Source organism: Lactuca sativa, chromosome 3, assembly GCF_002870075.4.
Source record: "Lactuca sativa cultivar Salinas chromosome 3, Lsat_Salinas_v11, whole genome shotgun sequence".
Classification (NCBI taxonomy): domain Eukaryota; kingdom Viridiplantae; phylum Streptophyta; class Magnoliopsida; order Asterales; family Asteraceae; genus Lactuca; species Lactuca sativa.
The window spans coordinates 36626167-36646223 of record NC_056625.2 but is presented as its reverse complement, the minus strand read 5'-3'; the positions used below and the strand labels follow the sequence as shown (position 1 = coordinate 36646223).

At 35.8% G+C, this 20057-nt stretch overlaps 1 protein-coding gene across 1 annotated transcript; it reads left to right on the top strand.

Annotated features, from left to right (window-relative positions):
- The first annotated feature begins 15039 nt into the window (after positions 1-15039).
- LOC128133000 (NAD-dependent malic enzyme 59 kDa isoform, mitochondrial-like) lies at positions 15040-16602 on the top strand. The gene is made up of 6 exons (XM_052770019.1): positions 15040-15203; positions 15640-15700; positions 15811-15914; positions 16004-16087; positions 16271-16377; positions 16488-16602. Exons 1-6 carry the CDS (start codon positions 15081-15083, stop codon positions 16585-16587), a joined length of 579 nt encoding a protein of 192 aa, XP_052625979.1. The 5' UTR covers positions 15040-15080; the 3' UTR covers positions 16588-16602.
- Positions 16603-20057: the final 3455 nt, after the last annotated feature.

The window sequence follows — 20057 nt, the reverse complement described above, 5'->3', positions numbered from 1 at the left end:
CCTTAGGCTAGATCTCGTAAGATCATAGTATAGGGTCAGTATGTGGGGATCGACGGGATGGGATATATTGTTTTAGAAATATAATTTATATGTGTTTATAATATTAGTGATTTTACAGGATCGAGATATACTTTATTATCACGTTGTTTGAACTAAGAGCTTTCATACTCTGTGTTCCTTAGGTGATTGGGTTCACCAGGGATATTCGAACTAAGTATTAATTAGATATTTGAATTTAGTGTTCATCAGAGATAATTGAACTAAGTGTTCATTAAGTGTTTGTGAACTAGGTGTTCATTGGGTAATATTGGAACTAAGTGTTCATTAGGTGTTCTTGAACTAGGTGTTCATTAATTATTGTGAATTGCGTATTCACTAGAGGTAATCTAAGAACCTTGGCAGCACTAGACATTGTGTCAGTTCCTTAGGGAAATCCTTAGGAATGAATGGGAGAAGGGTAATTGGTTCTTAGGATAAATCTTTAAGAAATAAATGGAGATAATGGGGGTGGGTATTTGAATTGATTGTTTGATAATTAAATATAATAATTATATTATTGTGGGTTGAAAACCCTATATGCTCACCAGGCTCCCAAGCCTGACCCACTCAGTTTTCTTTGTATCACAGGTATCGATACGAAGATATATTTCACAGAGAGATTAAAGGAGATGTAAAATCTTTAGTGTAAATAATGTAAGTTCTGTTTATGCTTATGTGTCTGTATCGGAACATGACATCCCGAGATTTTGTTATATAATGAAAATACATTTCTCTAAAAAAATGCTTTGATAAATCTTTATCATATTTTGGGAACAAATTCTGCAATTGTTTTCTTTAAAAGATTACTCTGATTTTAAAAACCAAGCATAAACAAATCGGTCTTTTCTGGCAGAGAAATTGGGGATGTCACAGGGTTCGCAGCTAAGAGGATCCGCATCAGGAGGTTCGCATCCAACAGGTTCTCATCCGAGAAGGTTCGCATCCATTGTGCTGTTTTTCATATTATCCTCCCGTTTCAAGTGATTTTCAACTAATTGGAGGGTTAGGATGGCGTGGATGTTTATGAAAAAGTTGAGAGAGATTTGGGAGAGAGAGAGAGAGAGGGAGTGTGTGGGAGAGATCGAGAGAGAGTTTGTCAGTAGCCTTTGTTAGTGTTTAGCCCCGTAGTGCGAGGTTTGTAGACCCCACTATGCCTCGTTATGAGTGTTATATTCCCCCGAAGGGTACGTAATAGTGCTTTATAGAGTCGTGACATCACTAACCCTACTTAGGGTTTAGAATTTCTGAACATATGAAACTTCTGAGTGATTCTTTGTATTAAGATGGAGAGTTGTACACTAGTAAACATAGAGTAAGTGCTATCATACAAGTACTAGTTGAGTTGACCGGTTTGACTCGTTGACTTAGTTTGACTTTGACTTGATCAGAAATTGACGGTTGTCACAGTCTCTCACCATTATTTTCTCTGGTATGGTCTCTCACCACTTTTCTATCTTTGGCTTTGTCTCTCACAGTTATACTATCTCTTTTTTCTCTCTACCCTTTTTACTCGATACAATATAAGTAGAATATATATATATATATATATATATATATATATATATATATATATATATATATATATATATATATTGATGTGTATATAAATGCACTAGTTTTAGTCCTACTTTTAAGATATAATCTAGACACACAAAGGCAGTGGATCTGCCAATTTGTGATATAGTTGAATAAGCAGGGTATCGAACACAGGGAACGGTAATTAAACTAATAACTAGAATTAACTAAAACAAGTAATAGAAGTAAATGTTTTCTCTAGTTTTGCAAGACTAGAAACTTACACAACTAACTAATATGCTAATTAAATAACTAATAGCTAAAGCAAGTAAAGACCAACTAAATTCAATGATAATAAGGCTTCTGTTTATGTTCAATTCATTTACTCCTATGGTTGATGTTATGGCAAGTGCAATTGGTTAATTGTTATTGGCTATCGATTAAAGTGATTAGGTTCACATTCGCTATTACAAATCCTTAGAAAACAAATTAATTTAAGCAATGATCAAGTGATTAAACTAATGAATTTCCTAGTTAGTTTGTTCGGGTTAAATAAGACTTGTAATTAGCTAATCAAATTACTAATTCAATTAACTTCTTGTTGATGGTTTATCACACAAGCTCACGCATTAATTTACCCATTTTCTAGTTAATCCTAGTTTCATATTCGCTATTCCTAGGCACATAACAATGTTTTCACACAAATCATATGGGATAAGCAATTAAGAAATGTTCATGCAGCTTAATTACTTGCTAATTAACATAAAATAGTTGTGGTTAATGAATAAGGTTCTTTAACAAGCTTAATAAAACATAATTCACCAATAAACAATTAATCCAACCATAAATCAATCCATAGTTGTAAATTTATCTACCCTAAACAAAAGATGAAAAGTTTTACTCATAATCACAGCAGATAGTAACTCACAAACAATGTCTAACAACTCAAACATGGTTCAAATAAAAGATAAAGTAAAGAGTATACTAAATTTGACTTTAATATCCTTAAAATTGAAGTATAGGGTTGTCTTCATGAACTCCAAAGCTCCAGCAGCACCTTAATAACAAAGTAATCCCAAGGAGTTCTAGAGAGAGGTTTTAATTCGGCAATTTGGCTTCTATTTATAGTCTTCAGAAAACTTGATGGGTTTTGGTCATAAGACATCCTATGTGCTCATACAAACCCTAATGCTTGGATCTAGGTTTCTCTATTATACATGCTTTGAATCCAAGACTATAAACCCTAATTCTAGCATATGGAAATCAGAATTCATATGTAAATAGGTTTAAGAACATACCTTGATTGTTATATAGCAATAACAATCTAATTCCTCCTTGAATTGACCTTGGAAAGCTGAGAGTCACAAGTGTCACTCCTTTAATGGCTTACAAACACCATAAGCAAGTGGAGAAGGTATATAGAAAGAGGAGAGAGGTTAGAATTCGTCTCTAAGACTTCTTGGGAAGGGATACACGAATTCATGAGCCAAGGGGTGTTTATATAGGTGTAGAGATAGGGTTTCAGTCATTATCCTTATCTAGTTGCTTATCCACAAAGCAACCCATAAGATAATCCTTGAATCCTTATCATACTCGAATTCTAAGGCTCTATATCCTTAAATTCGTCCAACCCAATAATAAGATAACTCCTACCTTATTTTGTAACTATCACATAATCACAATTCAGCCCCTCTAGTTTAATTAATTACATTTGATCACAAAACTAATTCTTAATTAATTATTGACCAATATTAATTAAACAAATATGATTTCTCCTTTAATATATTATTCTTATAACATATTAATAAATCATATTATCCTCTATCTATATATATTTCTCCAATCAAGTTGCTTTGGTGAAGGCAACCCAAAAGGACCATGCACCATCGGGTCAAGTACATACCAAAATAGTTATGGACTTAGACACTAATCCAACAGTCTCCCACTTGGATAAGTCTAATAACTATTCTGCGTATGACTTCGGATCCCGATCTGCAATCGTAGCTTTCCAAAGCCGCTGTCAACTCTGATCATATCAAATACGCGTGTCCTTAGATAAGGGATCATATATTCCTCCATTCTAGATATCATATGAGATATGATTTCAAATCATTCTCTTTGTACTATATCTTGATTCCCGATTTATGACGACTGACTAATTGGACAAATCAAATTAGCCCTAGCCCGGCCGAGCATTTACGTTTGTCATCACTAAACCATCGAGGGGCCCTAAGATATCGCTTTTATTCTACTTTGGATAAAAGGAATGGATAAACTTTGATACAATGCTTGCTTGCACTCACTAACCAAATCACACACAACAATATGTTTTATAACACCAAGTTACTAGTGTGTTTACATATTATGAATGTGCAACCGATTCGCAAGATACAACTCACACATCTCGGTTTCAAGAATATAAGATGTTATCGTCTCACCAATCACTCGTGATACAATTCATGGAGTGATCCAAGTGAGCGTGGGTTTAATCCAATGCTCAAATCATATTCATAAGCACTCATGAACGTTGCAGCAAACATTTGCTTATGTCTAATACTCTTTTAGACAATCCACACACCAATTCACGACAGTCTTCATTCATATCTACTTCCAACATATGAACGACTGTGGCCCGTTTGAATAATTCGATTATTCTTAATAAACTCAATTATTCTGAAAGTCAAAACATGCAAATGTGAAACACAAGAACAATACTAATCCCACATGGCCTCAAACCTTTGAGTATAAATAAAATGCCTTTTATTTATCACCATATTGATTACTCATTATTTGTCGTTTCGGGTAATCAACTTCTTACTTGAATTACAACACTTGTCCCATGCTCCTAGCATGCACACAATGTTTACCTATGGTTCTTACTTTGTGAAATAGATCATATTGAACACATTTCCAATCATTCTCATTTCTCAACTCCAAATCCTTTTTCCATAAGTTAAAGAATATAAAATTCTTGCTACTTATAGAATATGCTAGATTCTAACATTCTATGCAACTTATCCTTTCGTAATGTCACTGCACCAAAGTCACAAAGACTATTGCCAATGATATTACAAGGTCCTCTATCGGAGATTGTTACAAGACAATTCCATAGACGTGATGTCTCTCACTCAAAGTATATTCTTTGAACATCCTTTTGCATAGAAGTTTCTAATCTAGTCATAGATTTCTCAATATTCAATTCCCAATATGGACACACTTCCATATGTTCCATATGACAACTCATTCTTAATAGAATCTTATCTATTCGTAATGATATCGATACAGTCCATCCAATATGGAAACATTTCCATATTTTCCAATACTATACTTCCAACTACTCACAAGCGACCAGTCCTCATCGAACTTTGGGTTGTCCTTTGATAGTTGTTTAATTGTTTTAGTCAAAACCAATTCTAGTCCCTTTTCCCTCTAAATGCGCTCGACATTTGGAAAATTTTAGAATGGTCCAACATTAAAGCATTTGCAATCGATCCTATACCCGAAGCGTATGGGACACGACGCATAATGTTTTATTTGCTATGTTCTCAAAATTCATATTGTGAAGAGGGATGCCGTAATCATAATCGAAATTTTAAGAACACACTATGTACCTTTGACTAAATTTTATTATTATTCCACAACCTAAGCCTTTAGATTTGAAATGAAGCATAATATTCTCTCCCTTAATTATAGCAAAACAATTCTTCAACTATTGCGACTTTGCAAAGTATGACTCTTGTTTTCTATAATTAATATTGCTAATCTTGCAATACTTTCCTTAATAATCATACAATCATAACATTTATGCTCCCACTATCATGATGATTATTATAAAACATAACACTTATGCTCCCACTAGCTTCGACATATATTCATAAACATCTTAACTTTCAGAAAACAATACTTATTGAATTTCTTAAGTTCATGTTTCTAATACTTAGTGCTTTGATAATCCTTTATCAATGCTTCTTGAACTTATACACATTTGCCTTCGATAGTTCATATGTGTGTCTAAACAATTAAAACTGATTGCCAAACCTCACAATTCAAATTATGGAAAGGGATACCGTAACCATAATCGAATTCGAGAATGCAATTTTACAATCAATATCTTCTTAAAATCTCTCTTAGTGAAAGCATTTCTTCACAATCATTTTCATGAAGGAGGAAATCTTATGACACTTAGATTTGAGCGGTGTATGTGTTCTTATCCATGTGAATTTGTTAAAACTAAAGTTTACGACAAATTCAAACTCATATGGACCGAGCTTTCTTAATCTTGATTTCTTGCCTTATGGTAGCACAGCTGCCCACCATGTCTTCCAAGTAGTTAAGCAGCTCACCTTTTTCTTATCAATGTACCTTTCATTGATTAAGGTGCTTTGCCTTTTATGCGTTCAAAATGAGAACTCATAGAACTCTCATGCATAACTAACTCGATTGGATTGGCACAGAATCAAAATAATGTCATCACGATAGGTTGTAAACCTCAACTCGTGTGCTAGTGATGATCGATAAGGTTTATTTGATTTGTTCTTGAAACCTTTCAAGACCATTAAGACTCCCACTGACTCCTTGACATATACGATTCTCTTGTCAAAACATTTCTTGACAAACAAATATTCAAGAGTTAGTGTAGTTTTTATCAAAACTCCTCATAAATTGGTCCTAGTTGATCTTTGTCTTATCCAAGACATCACAACTTTCCACATTTAATGAAAGTTACAAACCTTCTTAATACCTTTCACTCAATGTCACAATCTTAACTTCAAGATTTGTTATTGGAACGAAGTATGATTGACTTATTGATTTAACCATTTCTTCAATTCTTAATTCCTCTTCTTAGACATACAATTGTACTAAGACTCACTTAGAGGATCAATTGAGATATGGTTCTTAATCATTAAGACCTATCATAAAACATAAAAGGTACTCTCCCTTCATCTTAGAATGGAGTAACTTTTATCTTTCTGCCTACTTGATTCTTCTTATTCGTTCTGCTATTGATTTAAACCCTTTAGTCAATTCATAATTACACCTAATCATGTAAGTATAATCATATTTACTAAACCTTTAGTAAATCATGATGAATATCTCGTTACTCTTATGGTGGACTTTTGATCACACAACTTTTTGTACTCGATCTCCTAGTCCTTCACTTTACACTTTGTCAATGAATTAGTCTAATTTCCAAATATGAAATTTCTCATTCATCGTGCAACCAAGTTGCGTGATTCCAAATTTCTGTCCAATTGAAACTTTGGGCGATGAGAAACTCTCCCTATTTGGTAAATCCTTAACTTTCCATAAATAACACAATAAGAACCAAATCCATTATTGCTAATAATAGAAACATTTTAACATCAATTTTTCATACACGCCATTGCAAGGATAAATAAATAAAATTTAAAATCAAAATTTATTTTATTGCGGAAAAATTTGTCCTTACAATGCAATTCATTGAAAAACTTATGCTGATACATCTTTCTTAGCAATCTAATTCTAACTCTAAGTAGTAGCTCAAGAATCTAATCTTCGAGAAACGCGATCGAAATCCATTCCTTCACGGTTAGATTCTGCTCACTTCTTCCCTTAAGCTCCCTTTCTTTTCTTCGATCCTACAAAACATCAATTGTAATCTTATTACATTATGTATTAAGAATCTAGAATAGAAGCTTAAAAGAGTTAGTAAATGGATTTTACCTATATTAGAGCCATACGTTTCGACTCTCCCATCTCTTAGATCTCTTAGGTAAATGGGGCAGCTTCGTCTCCAATGCCCCTTCTCTTGGCAATAAAAGCAAATCGACTCTTTTGGAACAGGACATGGAACTACTTCGGACATCGCCTTTCTCTTATGATCAAACTTTTCGATCATAACATGTATTTCGTTGCCATTGTCTATATCCATAGAGGTCTCGAAGGCAGATTCACCAATCAACTTTGCTTTTCTATTGCGCCAAATCATTGCAGATTCAGCAGCAACAAGCATATAGGTGAGATCTATAAGGGTCACGTCGTAGTTCATCATATAGTACTCTTTTACGAACTCACTATATGAGTTGGGAAGTGACTGAAGAACCCAATCAACAGCCATTTCCTCACAGACAACGGATCCCAACATTCTTAACCTATCAATGTGTGACTTCATCCCTAGGACGTGTGCACACATGAACTTTCCTTGTTTATGTTTAATTGCCAAAAGGCCTTGAGTGATATTGAACTTTTCAAGCCTTGAACTTGTGGGTTAGGGAGAATAATTGGAGGAGGTAGAGGAAGTGAGGCACCCGGGCGTAGTATAGTGTGGCGGTTGAGCCAAAGGGATAGAGTTCTCCTCCAAGGAGGAAGCACCATTCTATTTATAGGGGACAATTAGGTCAAGGGGAATTAGGACAGGCCTTAGGCCAGCCCAATTCAGGCTCAACTAGCAAGGAGTTGGGCAAGGCCGCCTGAAGGCGCCAGACGGGGGCTAGCGGGCGCGTACTAGGAAAGGTCGACAAGGGTGCACCAGGCCGGGCTGGCAGGAGAGTCCCAACAAAGCTGACAAGGGAGCGCCAGGCAAGGCTGGCGCACTAGAGCTATCTAGGCCATGCTAATGAACCATATATCATCAAGTCTCCCCAGTCCGATGTTATTGGTACGCGGCCAATGACATTGTACTGGACTTAGTCATATAAACTGTGTGTCATCAAGTCCCCCTAGTCCGATCAGACTGGAATAGACAAAGCACCAATGTATCAAAGATTAAAAGGAAATACCGAACCTCGCCCACGAGGGTCGTGGTGTTGTGCGACGAGCCAAGCATTGCTTATGCAACCTGAGCTGACTTGATACTCCTTCGTTGAGAGGAGTGTGATCCGGTCAGTGTGATGCAGCATAATTGTTGCTGTGAACATGCAGATCAAAGCTACTAATAATGTTATTGTGGGGCGGGGCTACTATATGAATGTACAACATGGATGTCGCGGCGTTCCTATCGTCTTAAGGGAATGTTATCGATAATTATCTTCATAATTTGTTTTGCATGAGCACTAGTAACCATACTGAAGGTGTTCCTTGCTCAATCTATACCTAGCTGGATTCCCCCCAGTCTGATGTGGGTAGCTATTGAAAATGGATTAGCATAACCATTACACCATCTAAAACAAGTTTTATAACACCAAAACAGTTTAGGGTAATGTTTCTAGTCCATTTCCAACAGCAAAACTCGAAAATCTGCATTCTGGGGCTCCTACTCGTCGAGTGCACGAACCTACTCGACGAGTAGGATGAATTTAGTCATGGACTCGTCGAGTCCCCCCATGGAGTCATAAAACATAGATATTGATGGACTACAAGGGACAGTGTTGTTTTTGATAGCGTTCTTTTTGAAGAGTAACCTTGCTATAGCAAGATGTAATGTAGGAAACGCCATATTGATCGTCCGAGCATAGGAAAACCATGCTGATTATAAGAGAAGAGACACCAAATGTGGTGCTAAGCATGACATAAACTTATGATGCGCGACAATTAAGCGACTTGTGTTGTGCGAATTAGAAGAATAGTTCGGGCTTGGTAGCCAGCAATCATGGAGATGCCACGCGGGAGAGCATCGCACGGAACAGGTCGGGCTTAGCTACCAACGATTGTAGATACATCACGCGGGAGAGCATCGTGTAGAATGGATCTGGCTTAGCTACCAGCGATCTTAAATACATCACGCGAAAGAGCATCACGTGGAATGGATCGGGCTTAGATTCCAACGATCATAGATACATCACGCGAAAGAGCATCATGTGGAATAAGTCGGGCTCGACAACCAATGATAATAAATACTGTTGGATTAGGTGTCTAAGTTCATAACTTTTTTTGGAATGTACTTGACCCGATTAGCATGATCCATTGGGGTTGCATGGCATTGCAACACTTGGATAGATTAAATGAGAGAAAGGACACTAAAGGATTATTAATATATTATAAGTTCTAATATATCAATATTATTATTTAATTAGTATTGATCAAAAAATTAATTTGGAATTAATTAAGTGATCAAAAAGAGACTAATTAAATATATGGGGTTGATTTTGTAAATAATCTATTCTTGTATAGTAGGCTAATGATCCATGGCTTGTATGGATTGGGTTAAACCCCATAAGGTGCTCCATGGATAATCCATGGAGGTTACAAGCTAGCCCATGGATCATGGAATATGAAAAGCTATGACAATTAGGGTTTACAAGGTGTAACCCTACTTGTGCCACAACTATATAAAAAGCTCCAAGGCAAACAAAATCGACTACTAAGTGAAGAACAAGAGGGCTATCTGATTTTGAGGTGTTAGTGAACTTCTCTCAAGTCTATTCCAAGAGTTGTAGTGTTGTGTGAGACATTTGAGGCATCACACTTGAGGTGCCAGGCTCACAAGGTTCTCAAGGAATCCAAACTACAAAAGGTATGTTCTTCTTCTAACATTTATGTTTAAAAGTTTCCCATGGTATGCTAGATAGGTTAAGAACCTTGGAAAATCAATTTTGCATGTATCATAGTAAAACATAGATCCAAGGTTTCTAGGGTTGCATGTACACCATAGGAGTGTTAAAATGCTCAAAACCCTACAAATACATCACGCGGAAGAGCATCGCGTGGAATAAACCGGGCTCGACAACTAATGATAATGAATACATCATGCGGAAGAGTATCAAGTGGAATAAATTGGGCTCGACAGCTAGTGATAATGAATACATCACGCAAAAGAGCATCGCATGGAATAAATCGGGCTCGGCAGCCAGTGATAATGAATACATCACGCGAAAGAGCATTGTGTGGAATAAATCGGGATTGGCAGCCAGTGATAATGAATACATCACGCGAAAGAGCATAGCATGGAATAAATCGGGATTGGCAGTTGTCACACCCCAAACTGGAACGGCGGAAACATTCGGGGGCGGATGACTTCATGTACAGTATCACAACAACTGCATAATAGTAATCAAAGTACAACAACCATTACATTGATAAAGTATAGTTTTACATTCGTGTTCAAATTAATGTATACTTGACACCAAAATGTATAGCAAAAGTTAAAAGACATGAGTCTATGAAGCTCCATCTTCTCAAAACCTGTGGATACCTGTTTATTGATTTCCTGAGAATACAAGTAGTTTTGAAAAGTGTGTCAAAAATTAAGTTGATGAGTTCATAAGCATGTTTGTGATTGAAATATGTCATTTGTTCCTTGAAATGTAAGTATGTTTTCCCAGAAAATCCTATATTTTTTGTTGTAATCGTGTTGTAGTCTTAATACCCTAAGACTAAAACGTGTAAATGTTATTGCACTATGAGATAGTATAATGTAGTTTTAGTTCACATAAAACCATTAAAAGTATGTTTTCTCTGTACTGGAATAGTATTCTGTATTTGTACTTGTATAAAAACTGTGTAATTGTAAGTGTCTGGATTCACCAGACGTACTGTAAAATACTGTATTATAGTTTTATTATTTAATAAAACTGTGTGAACTTGTTTACTTATTCATACACTAATCGTATTGTTCAATACCAAATTGTGAGTTATCATAACCATGCTTGATGACCTAAGATGGCCCGAACACGACGTTCTTCAGGCATCACAATCGGTACGACATTTGTCACCCCAGGCCTGCTGGCCTAACTGTAGCGAACAGTTAAGGTGCGGGATTGTCAGTCCCATATAGATCTATACACAAGTGTCACACTCTCCCTCCATGAGACTCTGGTTATAATTGCAGTTGTTGGTTGGTGCTTAGATAAGTACGTGAAGTGTGTCTCACAAATGCTATGTTGACGATTACGTGTAGAATAATGAAAAGTTATACAAGAAAAGTTGTAAGAATTTTGGAGCAATCAAAGTGGAAATCAAAAGATCAAAATTCAAAAAGTTGAAAATCAAACAACAAGGTGGTGAATTCAAAGAAATAAAAGATCAATTATCAAAGAAATGAAGGATTCTAAAGAGCTCCATATTGGTATCAAAAAGTTGTAATTGTCTAGATTATGTATGCTTGGGTTGCTCAACCAAAAATACCTTGAGGTTAGGAAGTTTTCTGCTGATGGATTCGGAGGGATGCATAAAATGAGTATTGTTCAAAAGAAGTGGGTGAGTGTTTATGAGGATTGTTAGTATTTAGAATTGGGGGGATCCTTAGGAAAATTTTTAGACATAAATGTATGCGATCCGGTCTTGGCATAATGGATGGGTTGGATTGGGATTGTTTTATGTGACGCTAGTATGATTAAAATTCAGTTTTGCTTGGGGGCAAGCAAAAGTCAAGTGTGGGGTATTTTGATATGTTCATAGTTAGCTATATATTTCGATTAGAATTTTAATATTTTCTAGCTAATTTATTGCAACTTATGGACAAAAGGTACTTAATTATGTTTAAATTGTATTTTTAGTCTTAAAGATGAGCTCGGAAGCAAAAGGAAGCAGGAAATGCGACCGAGAACTTGAGAGTTGAAGAAAGAAGAAAAAAGAAGAAAAGAGTTAAAATCCTGAAGGACTCGGCGAGTTGCATCGACTACTCGACGAGTCCCCACGAATGTTCGCGAAGCAAAATAGAAAGTCCTTGCCGTATACGGATTCTTAAAGAGGACTCGGCGAGTAGCCCCTGTTTTCTGAAAACTATAAATAGAAGCCAAATTGTCGAATTAAAACCTCTCTATGAAGATCCTGGAGATTACTTTGCGATTAAGGTGCTGCTGGAGCTTTAGAGTTCGTGAAGGTAACCCTATACTTCAACTTTAAGGAGATTAAAGGCAAATTTAGTATACTCTTTACTTTATCTTTTATTTGAACCATGTTTGAGTTATTAGACATTGTTTGTGAGCTACTATCTGTTGTGATTATGAGCTAAACTTTTCATCTTCTATTTAGGATAGACAAATTTACAACTATGGATTGATTTATGGTTGGATTAATTGTTTATTGGTGAATTATGTTTTATTAAGCTTGTTAAAGAACCTTATGCATTAACCACAACTATTTTCTGTTAATTAGCAAGTAATTAAGCTGCATAAACATCTCTTAATTGTTTATCTCATATGATTTGTGTGAAAACATTGTTATGTGCCTAGGAATAGCAAATGTGAAACTAGGATTAACTAGAAAATGGGTAAATTAATGTGTGAGCTTGTGTGATAAACCATCAACAAGAAGTTAATTGAATTAGTAATTTGATTAGCTATTTACAAGTCTTATTTAACCCGAACAAATTAACTAAGAAATTCATTAGTTTAATCACTTGATCACTACTTAAATTAATCTGTTTTCTAAGGATTGGTAATAGCGAATGTGAACCTAATCACTTTAATCGGTAGCCAATAACAATTAATCCATTGTACTTGCCATAAAATCAACCATAAGAGTAAATGAATCGAACCTAAACAGAAGTCTTCATATAATTGAATTTAGTTGGTCTTCACTTGCTTTAGCTGTTAGTTGCTTAATTAGCATTTTAGTTAGTTGTTTAAGTTTCTAGTTTTGCAAAACTAGAGAAAACCCTTACTTTTATTACTTGTTTTAGTTAATTCTAGTTATTAGTTTAATTACCGTTCCCTGTGTTCGATACGCTGCTTATTCAACTATACCACCAATTGACAGGTCCACTGCCTTTGTGTGTCACTACAAGAAAAATAGCCTTTTACGACGCGCAAACCACGACACTCATTGATTTATGTTACGCAATGGAGAGTGACGTTAAAAAAGTGTTATCTCTTCAGAAAATTTAAGGATTTAGGTCACGCATTATTGCGTGCCTTTAAATTAGTGTCAAAAGAAAAAAAATTAAAAACACGGAGGGCGTTGTACCTTAAATGTGCGCCCTCTATATGTGTCGCTTTATAATTTTAATGAACGCGCGTTCCTTAGTTACAAGCGGGAAAGGAAAAGCCAAAAAATTAGAAAAGCCCGCTACCCTCCCTGCCCTAAGCATTTTCATGCATCTTTCATTCTCCTCACACTGTTGTGCAACTTCTCAATCAAAGATCGAAGGTTACGATTTCATCTCCATCTCTCGACTTCATCATCTCAATCAAGAAAAAGGGCTTCTAATTTCCATTCATCTACTTCATCGTTGCTGTAATTTCACCTTCTTCATCTCTCTGCTGTTATTGAGAATACTCGCCAATAGTTTTCTTATTCCCCACTCGATGTTGAAATTTTCAGAAAAAGCCCTAATTAAGTATTATACTCTCAAGTCTCAATATTAGAATCCAAATATTAATTCTCGTTTGTTTCTTATTCCCCACAGATAAAAAGAAAAAGGGGAATTAGAATGACGAAGGTAGCGGGAGTTTTGGTCCGGTGGTCGTGGTTCATCTATCGAGAAAGGAAGATGAGAACGCAAGCAGCTATGGTGGTCGATGATGGAAATCAATCGAGAAAGGGGAAGCACCTCTGGTGCGGGATTGATTTGACAAAAAGAGAAGGGAGAAGCAGCGACGCTTCTCTTGTCTGCCACAGCTTGGGGGGGAGGTGCTCCGGTGGTCTCCTTGGCTGTTCTTCCTTGTCGCCAGCAGATTACATGTAGGGAGGGGACTCAACTAGTCCGATGAAGTAGGACAAGTAACGGCTGGTAGATCAGGATGATCGATCTATTCATGAGGAGGAGGAGGAAATTATTGGTTCCCGGTGAGCCTTCCTTGGCTTCTTAGACTCCGTCATCGGTAGAAATCGGAGGACCTTTGGGGCTTGGACAGATCGAAGGAAGAAGAATGAAGAAGTGGTGGTCTTTGGTGATTGAAGGTAAACGGATGGGGTTTTCTTGAACCTCATAGGTCGTATTCTTTCTTAGATTTAATGCTTTCCATGAATCTTTTTTGGTGATTCCAACACACACATAAATCAACATTCTCTCAAATTTCTTTGAAAATCCAATTGTTTACTTGAACTTCCTTCTAATTAAAGCCATTGGTAGAAGCCTTTCATCAGCTCGAATCTTAGTATCTTTCCATCCATAGTCTGTAATACTAATACAAACGCAAACAAAACACTCCTTTCTGTTTTCCAATTTCCACAATGGTTTCTTCTCAATTAACTGCTTTAATTGAAAACAAGCCATTCAAATCCTCCAAGAACTATTTCCAATTCCCAAAAAACCCTCCCAATGAAACATCAGATACTCTTGAATTGGACTTTTCTGATACATTTGGTCCTCTCCCACTGCCAGCTGGCAATTCTGAAATTCCAAGTGATGACCCTGTGGTCATTTACAGCCGTTCACATTCTTTAGTGGGTCCCACGCCATGTGTAAGCCACTTGTTGTATACTGTATAATTCAAACTTGTAACAAATTCTGTGAATTAATCAAAAACCCTTTGTGTGAATTTTGTAGGTATTGGCTCTTATTATGTTATTAATTAAAACATAAAGTTTTTTCACAATATGCTCTCTGTATACAAAGGATGTGCTAAACTGTCATAACTTGTTACATCAAGCATTTTCATTCTAATTATTTTTATTCATAAACCAATTTAGATATAAGTAAATTATTGTAAAAATTTCAGGTAGACATGGTAGTTCTTACAGATGGCAGCCGTATTCTTGGGCTTGGTGATCTTGGGGTTCAGGGAATGGCCATACCTATTGGAAAGCTCGATATGTATGTTGCTGCTGCTGGTATCAATCCTCAAAGAGTATGCTTCTTTTTTTTTAAATCACAACTTCAATTTATATGCTATACTACTTGATCAAACACATTCCCTTTGACACTCCCGTGTGAAAAGAAATTATAAGATGTGTAATGGAGTGTTTGGTTTGTGAATGAAATTGGACAGATTAGGAATATAAGATTCCATTATGAGACCTTTTTGGTTGCCAAATGGATGGAATTCAATCCCATTTCTTTCATTTGATATATATTTCAGTAAGTAAACATTAAAAAAAAAGTTTCATTTATATATGAACCAAGCAAAAGAATGAAATTGAATTCCATTCCATTCCAGTTTTTGTCAACTAAACATGTGACAAATTACAATTCCTTTTAATGGATTCATCCCCTCAAATAATATTCTATGAACCAAACGAAAACGTGGTGTACATTCTCACTAATACATTTGGTATGCATTGCAGATCCTTCCTATCATGCTTGATGTTGGAACTAACAATCAACAGCTACTAGATAATCCCCTTTGTAAGTGGATAAGTGTACACAAACTCATTGTATAGCATCTTTAACTTTACCCACAAGTTAATATTATTTTAATTAAATGATTTCTTTTTTAACTATATTTACTTTGACAGATATAGGACTACGACAACCTAGATTAGAAGGGGATGAATATATATCGGTAGTGGATGAATTAATGGAAGGTCTTCATGCACGTTGGCCAAAGGCTATTGTCCAGGTTCATTTTTTTAAAAGCTTTCAAATGTTTGGTTTTTTATGTATGTTGAATTTATATGAAATCTTTTATGATTGTCCATGTTAAATTAGTTTGAAGACTTTCAATTCAAGTGGGCTTTTGAAACTCTTGAAAGATACCGGAAGAAGATCTGCATGTTCAATGATGACATACAGGTTAGAATCTGTCTAATGCTTATGCTCCTTGATTTGAAACATCAAGTTATTGTTTGGTATGATGGAGTCAAGGAAGGAATGGAATGGTTCATTCCACCGGAACGAAAAAAAAATTCATGTTTGTTTTGCCTGATGGAATGATGGAATGGAATGGGTGATTCCTCCACTTGTTCTTCTTTGCAGGGAACTGCTGGTGTTGCATTGGCTGGATTACTTGGAATTGTTAGGGCACAAGGTCGCCCTTTATCAGACTTTGCAAACCAAAAAATTGTCGTTGTTGGTGCTGGAAGGTACTTCACACCCTCATTTCTCCTTATATATATATATATATATATATATATATATATATATATATATATATATATAATGAACTTTAACTTACATTCTGTATGGTTTTCAGTGCAGGGCTTGGTGTTCTTAAAGTGGCCTATCAGGCGGCTGCAAGAATGGCAGGATCAGAAGCAAAACCTCAATTTTTCCTACTTGATAAAGACGTATGATTTTACGAAAATGCCCTCGTCCAACTTACCATCTTATTATGTTTCTATTATTTTTCAGTGAACTAATAGTTTGAATAGAAAATAAAAAGGGGAAACGTAAGTGCGTTGCTATTATGAATATAAAGTTTTAAAATTTTTTTGGATGCAAGGTTTGATCACAAAGGAGAGAGGTTGTATTGACTCAGCAGCTGCACCATTTGCCAAAGATATTGGAGAGGTTGAAAGTTTAGGTCTCCATGAGGGATCTGATCTTCTTGAAGTGGTACGTTACATCTATTTTTGGAATAATTGTGTTTTTTTTAGTTAATTATATGAAAAACTTTTTTGAAAAGAAAAAAAAAAGTTATATACTTTGCAAATGGGGATGCCAATTTTATGGTGTTTTGCAGGTCAAAAAGGTCAAACCTCATGTTCTTCTTGGTTTATCTGGAGTTGGAGGTGTTTTCAATGAGCATGTATGTATTCTTTTTTTGGTTTAATAAGTACTGTATAATTTTCTCTACTTTTTTGCTGATAGAAACCGTGAAGCTTCGGTTGGGCCACACATTATTAACCACTTATTTCTGTTTCCTCTTAAATCAAGGTAGTCTATGGGTATTTTTTTTATGTGAAGCTCGTCTTTTTTGCAATGATAGTCTATGGGTATTTTTTTATGTGAAGTTCGTCTTTTTTTGACTTTTGACTTTTATAGTTTTGCATTGTGTGGTTATAATTTGTTTCAGACATCAGGAATCTTAAAGCAAAATGAAGTGAATTCCAAAAGTAGTACAAAGATGGAATCACCTATTCCGATTCTAATAACCTCTTATTTTTGTCATTAGTTAAAATTTTCAGATATTAATATGAAGTGTTTTATAATTGGTTAATGTATAAAATGAGTTTGGTTTCAGGTTGATGCTAAGTTGAAGGATGCAGTTGAGAAAGAGGTTGGTAGGATAAGAGGTTTGGTTGGATTAGCTTTTTCCACAACACAGAAGGTTAGGGACAGGTCTATATTTTTTTTCTTGATTAAGTCTTGTTTTTGTTAAGTAAATAAGAAACATAAACTAAAAGGTCTATATTTTGTTTCTTGATTGGTTTGATGCAACATCATCTTTACCTTTTGTCCATGTAGGATCCACCAGGAACAGGAAAAACACAAACAATTTTTGGGCTTCTTAGTGCCATATTACATACCAACTGAGTATCTAAGTCTCTTAACTTTGTAAGACATTGATTACTTGAGGCTATTTTTAGTAACATTGTAAGAGATTGATTACATGAGGGTACTTATGGTATATAATGTTATATTCTTTTGTTAAAATGGTCCTTAGTGCAATGAATTATCTTTATTGTTTATGGTATTTTATTTTGTATTATGAGACTTTTAATGTGTTATTTAATTTGAAAATTAGTAAATCTATCAAAAAAGTATTTTATTTCTATTACGAGAAATTAAATGCAAATTTAATATAAAAATTAATAAATATATACTTTTTTTTAAACATTTAAATTTACGATACGCAAAAATGTGTGTCATCTTCATTTATGACATGGCCTTTCTTGACAGGGGCTTTCTTGATACGCATTGCGTGTCATTAACACGCGCGTCGTAAGGTTACGACACGCGAATGCGTGTCGTCTTCCTTTATGACAGGGCCTTCCTTGATACGCATTGCGTGTCGTAAACGCGCGTCGTAATTGCGCGTCGTAAATGAGCGTCGTAAATGCGCGTCGTCTCTCTTTATGACAGGGCCTTCCTTGACACGCATTTGCACGTCGTCTGAGCATTTTACGACGCGCAATGAGCGTCGTAAAAGGCCTTTTTTCTAGTAGTGTGTCTAAATTATATCTTAAAAGTAGGACTAAAACTAGTGCATTTATATACACATCATGGGCCATAGTTGGGCCTTGGTTAATGTGACATCCCCAAAATCACGGCCAGAAAAGACCGATTTTCATTTATGCTTTTAAATAATTTCAGAGTAAATCATTTTGATTTGAAAGAGTTGCGGAATTTGTTCCCAAAACAAAACATGATAAAATAATATTTATCAAAGCATTTCATCAAGAGATGCATTTTCATTATATAATCAAAACTCGGGATGTCATGTTCCGATACAGACCATAAAGCATAAACGATAACATTACAAGTCATTCAACAAATATATACATATACAGACTTGTAAACAAAACAATTTGATGATTCAACCATCTTATGCCCTCGCGCCACTACCTGTAATACAATTAAAAAATGAGTGGGTCAGGCTTGGGAGCCTGGTGAGCATATAGGGTTTTCAACCCACAATAAATAAATTATATTTAATTTCACCAACCAATCACTATCCCGATTACCCATTCCCGTTATCCTCACTTTACGTCCCTAAAACAACATCTATCTCAAGGGACCTAATCTAAGATTTTCATCGGGACGGACATCACTACTAAGGGGTTTCCTCAACAATAGATATCCTAAAGGCAACCATGAGGGGGATAGAGTACACCGGTGAACACATCGTTCACAACACCTACAGGTTATGAACCTGCTAGCGTTCCAGTGGACTGTCTAGAAAGAGTCCGTGGTCGTTATCCATACTCCGCTGAATAACTAGATCAACAACAACAACAACATCGAGGCCTCTCATCTGTTTATTACACACCAACTATCTACCCATGTTCTACCCAACATATTAGTAGATAAAAATATATATTTTCATACATAGTTTAAAACCTGTATATCATTTTCATTCAATACATATTCCACATAACAGATGAGGCACACCCACATAACACGTAATTCATAGAAAATAAATCAGATCTATGAGATAGAAGAAAATGAATATACATTCACACATATAACAACAAAATTATACACATAACACGTATTTCGTATAAAATACTTCATAATTATGCGTTAGAAGAAAGTAACTACACACTCACACGTATAAACCACAATATACTTAATACACTCAAACCATACTTGCATTATTATTGTGTTTATGAAAGGTAGTATACACTCAGTTGATCAGAAGATGATCGGACAGCACTACGACTTGCAGAAGTAGTAATCTCCAGTAGATCTGGAAGATCTCTACAAAAATCGAACTTCTCGCGAGCAGAGCTTTGACTCGGGAACCGCACTTCTTAGGATCGTCGGGATCTCGGGACTTGCCTCGGGGCTCGAGAATAATATCGGGGCTTCGAGGTATTTCTGGCACGCAAAACGATGTAAAACGGGAGAGAGAAGAGAGAAAATGAACAAAAGAACCGGCTGCCCTCGCATCCTATTTATAGGAGGTTGGAGCCTCGGAGTACGCGGGGCGTACTGCTTCCAAAACGTCACTGCATGCGTCATCCGAAGACTCGAGTGCGAATGTCGACATCTTCAATGTACGCGGGGCGTACTTCGGATCGGATCGCTGACTCCTCTTCGGATAATGCCGGATTTTCCAATTAAAAATAAATACAAATTATTTAATAAACTTCGGAAA

Bases quoted from the DNA above. Each gene is read 5' to 3' on its own strand.
- LOC128133000 (XM_052770019.1), top strand. From the start codon at position 15,081: ATGGTAGTTCTTACAGATGGCAGCCGTATTCTTGGGCTTGGTGATCTT. The intron at 15,701-15,810 runs GTAAGTGGATAA...TTACTTTGACAG, and splicing joins GCTACTAGATAATCCCCTTT to ATATAGGACTACGACAACCT. The intron at 15,915-16,003 runs GTTCATTTTTTT...ATGTTAAATTAG, and splicing joins GGCCAAAGGCTATTGTCCAG to TTTGAAGACTTTCAATTCAA.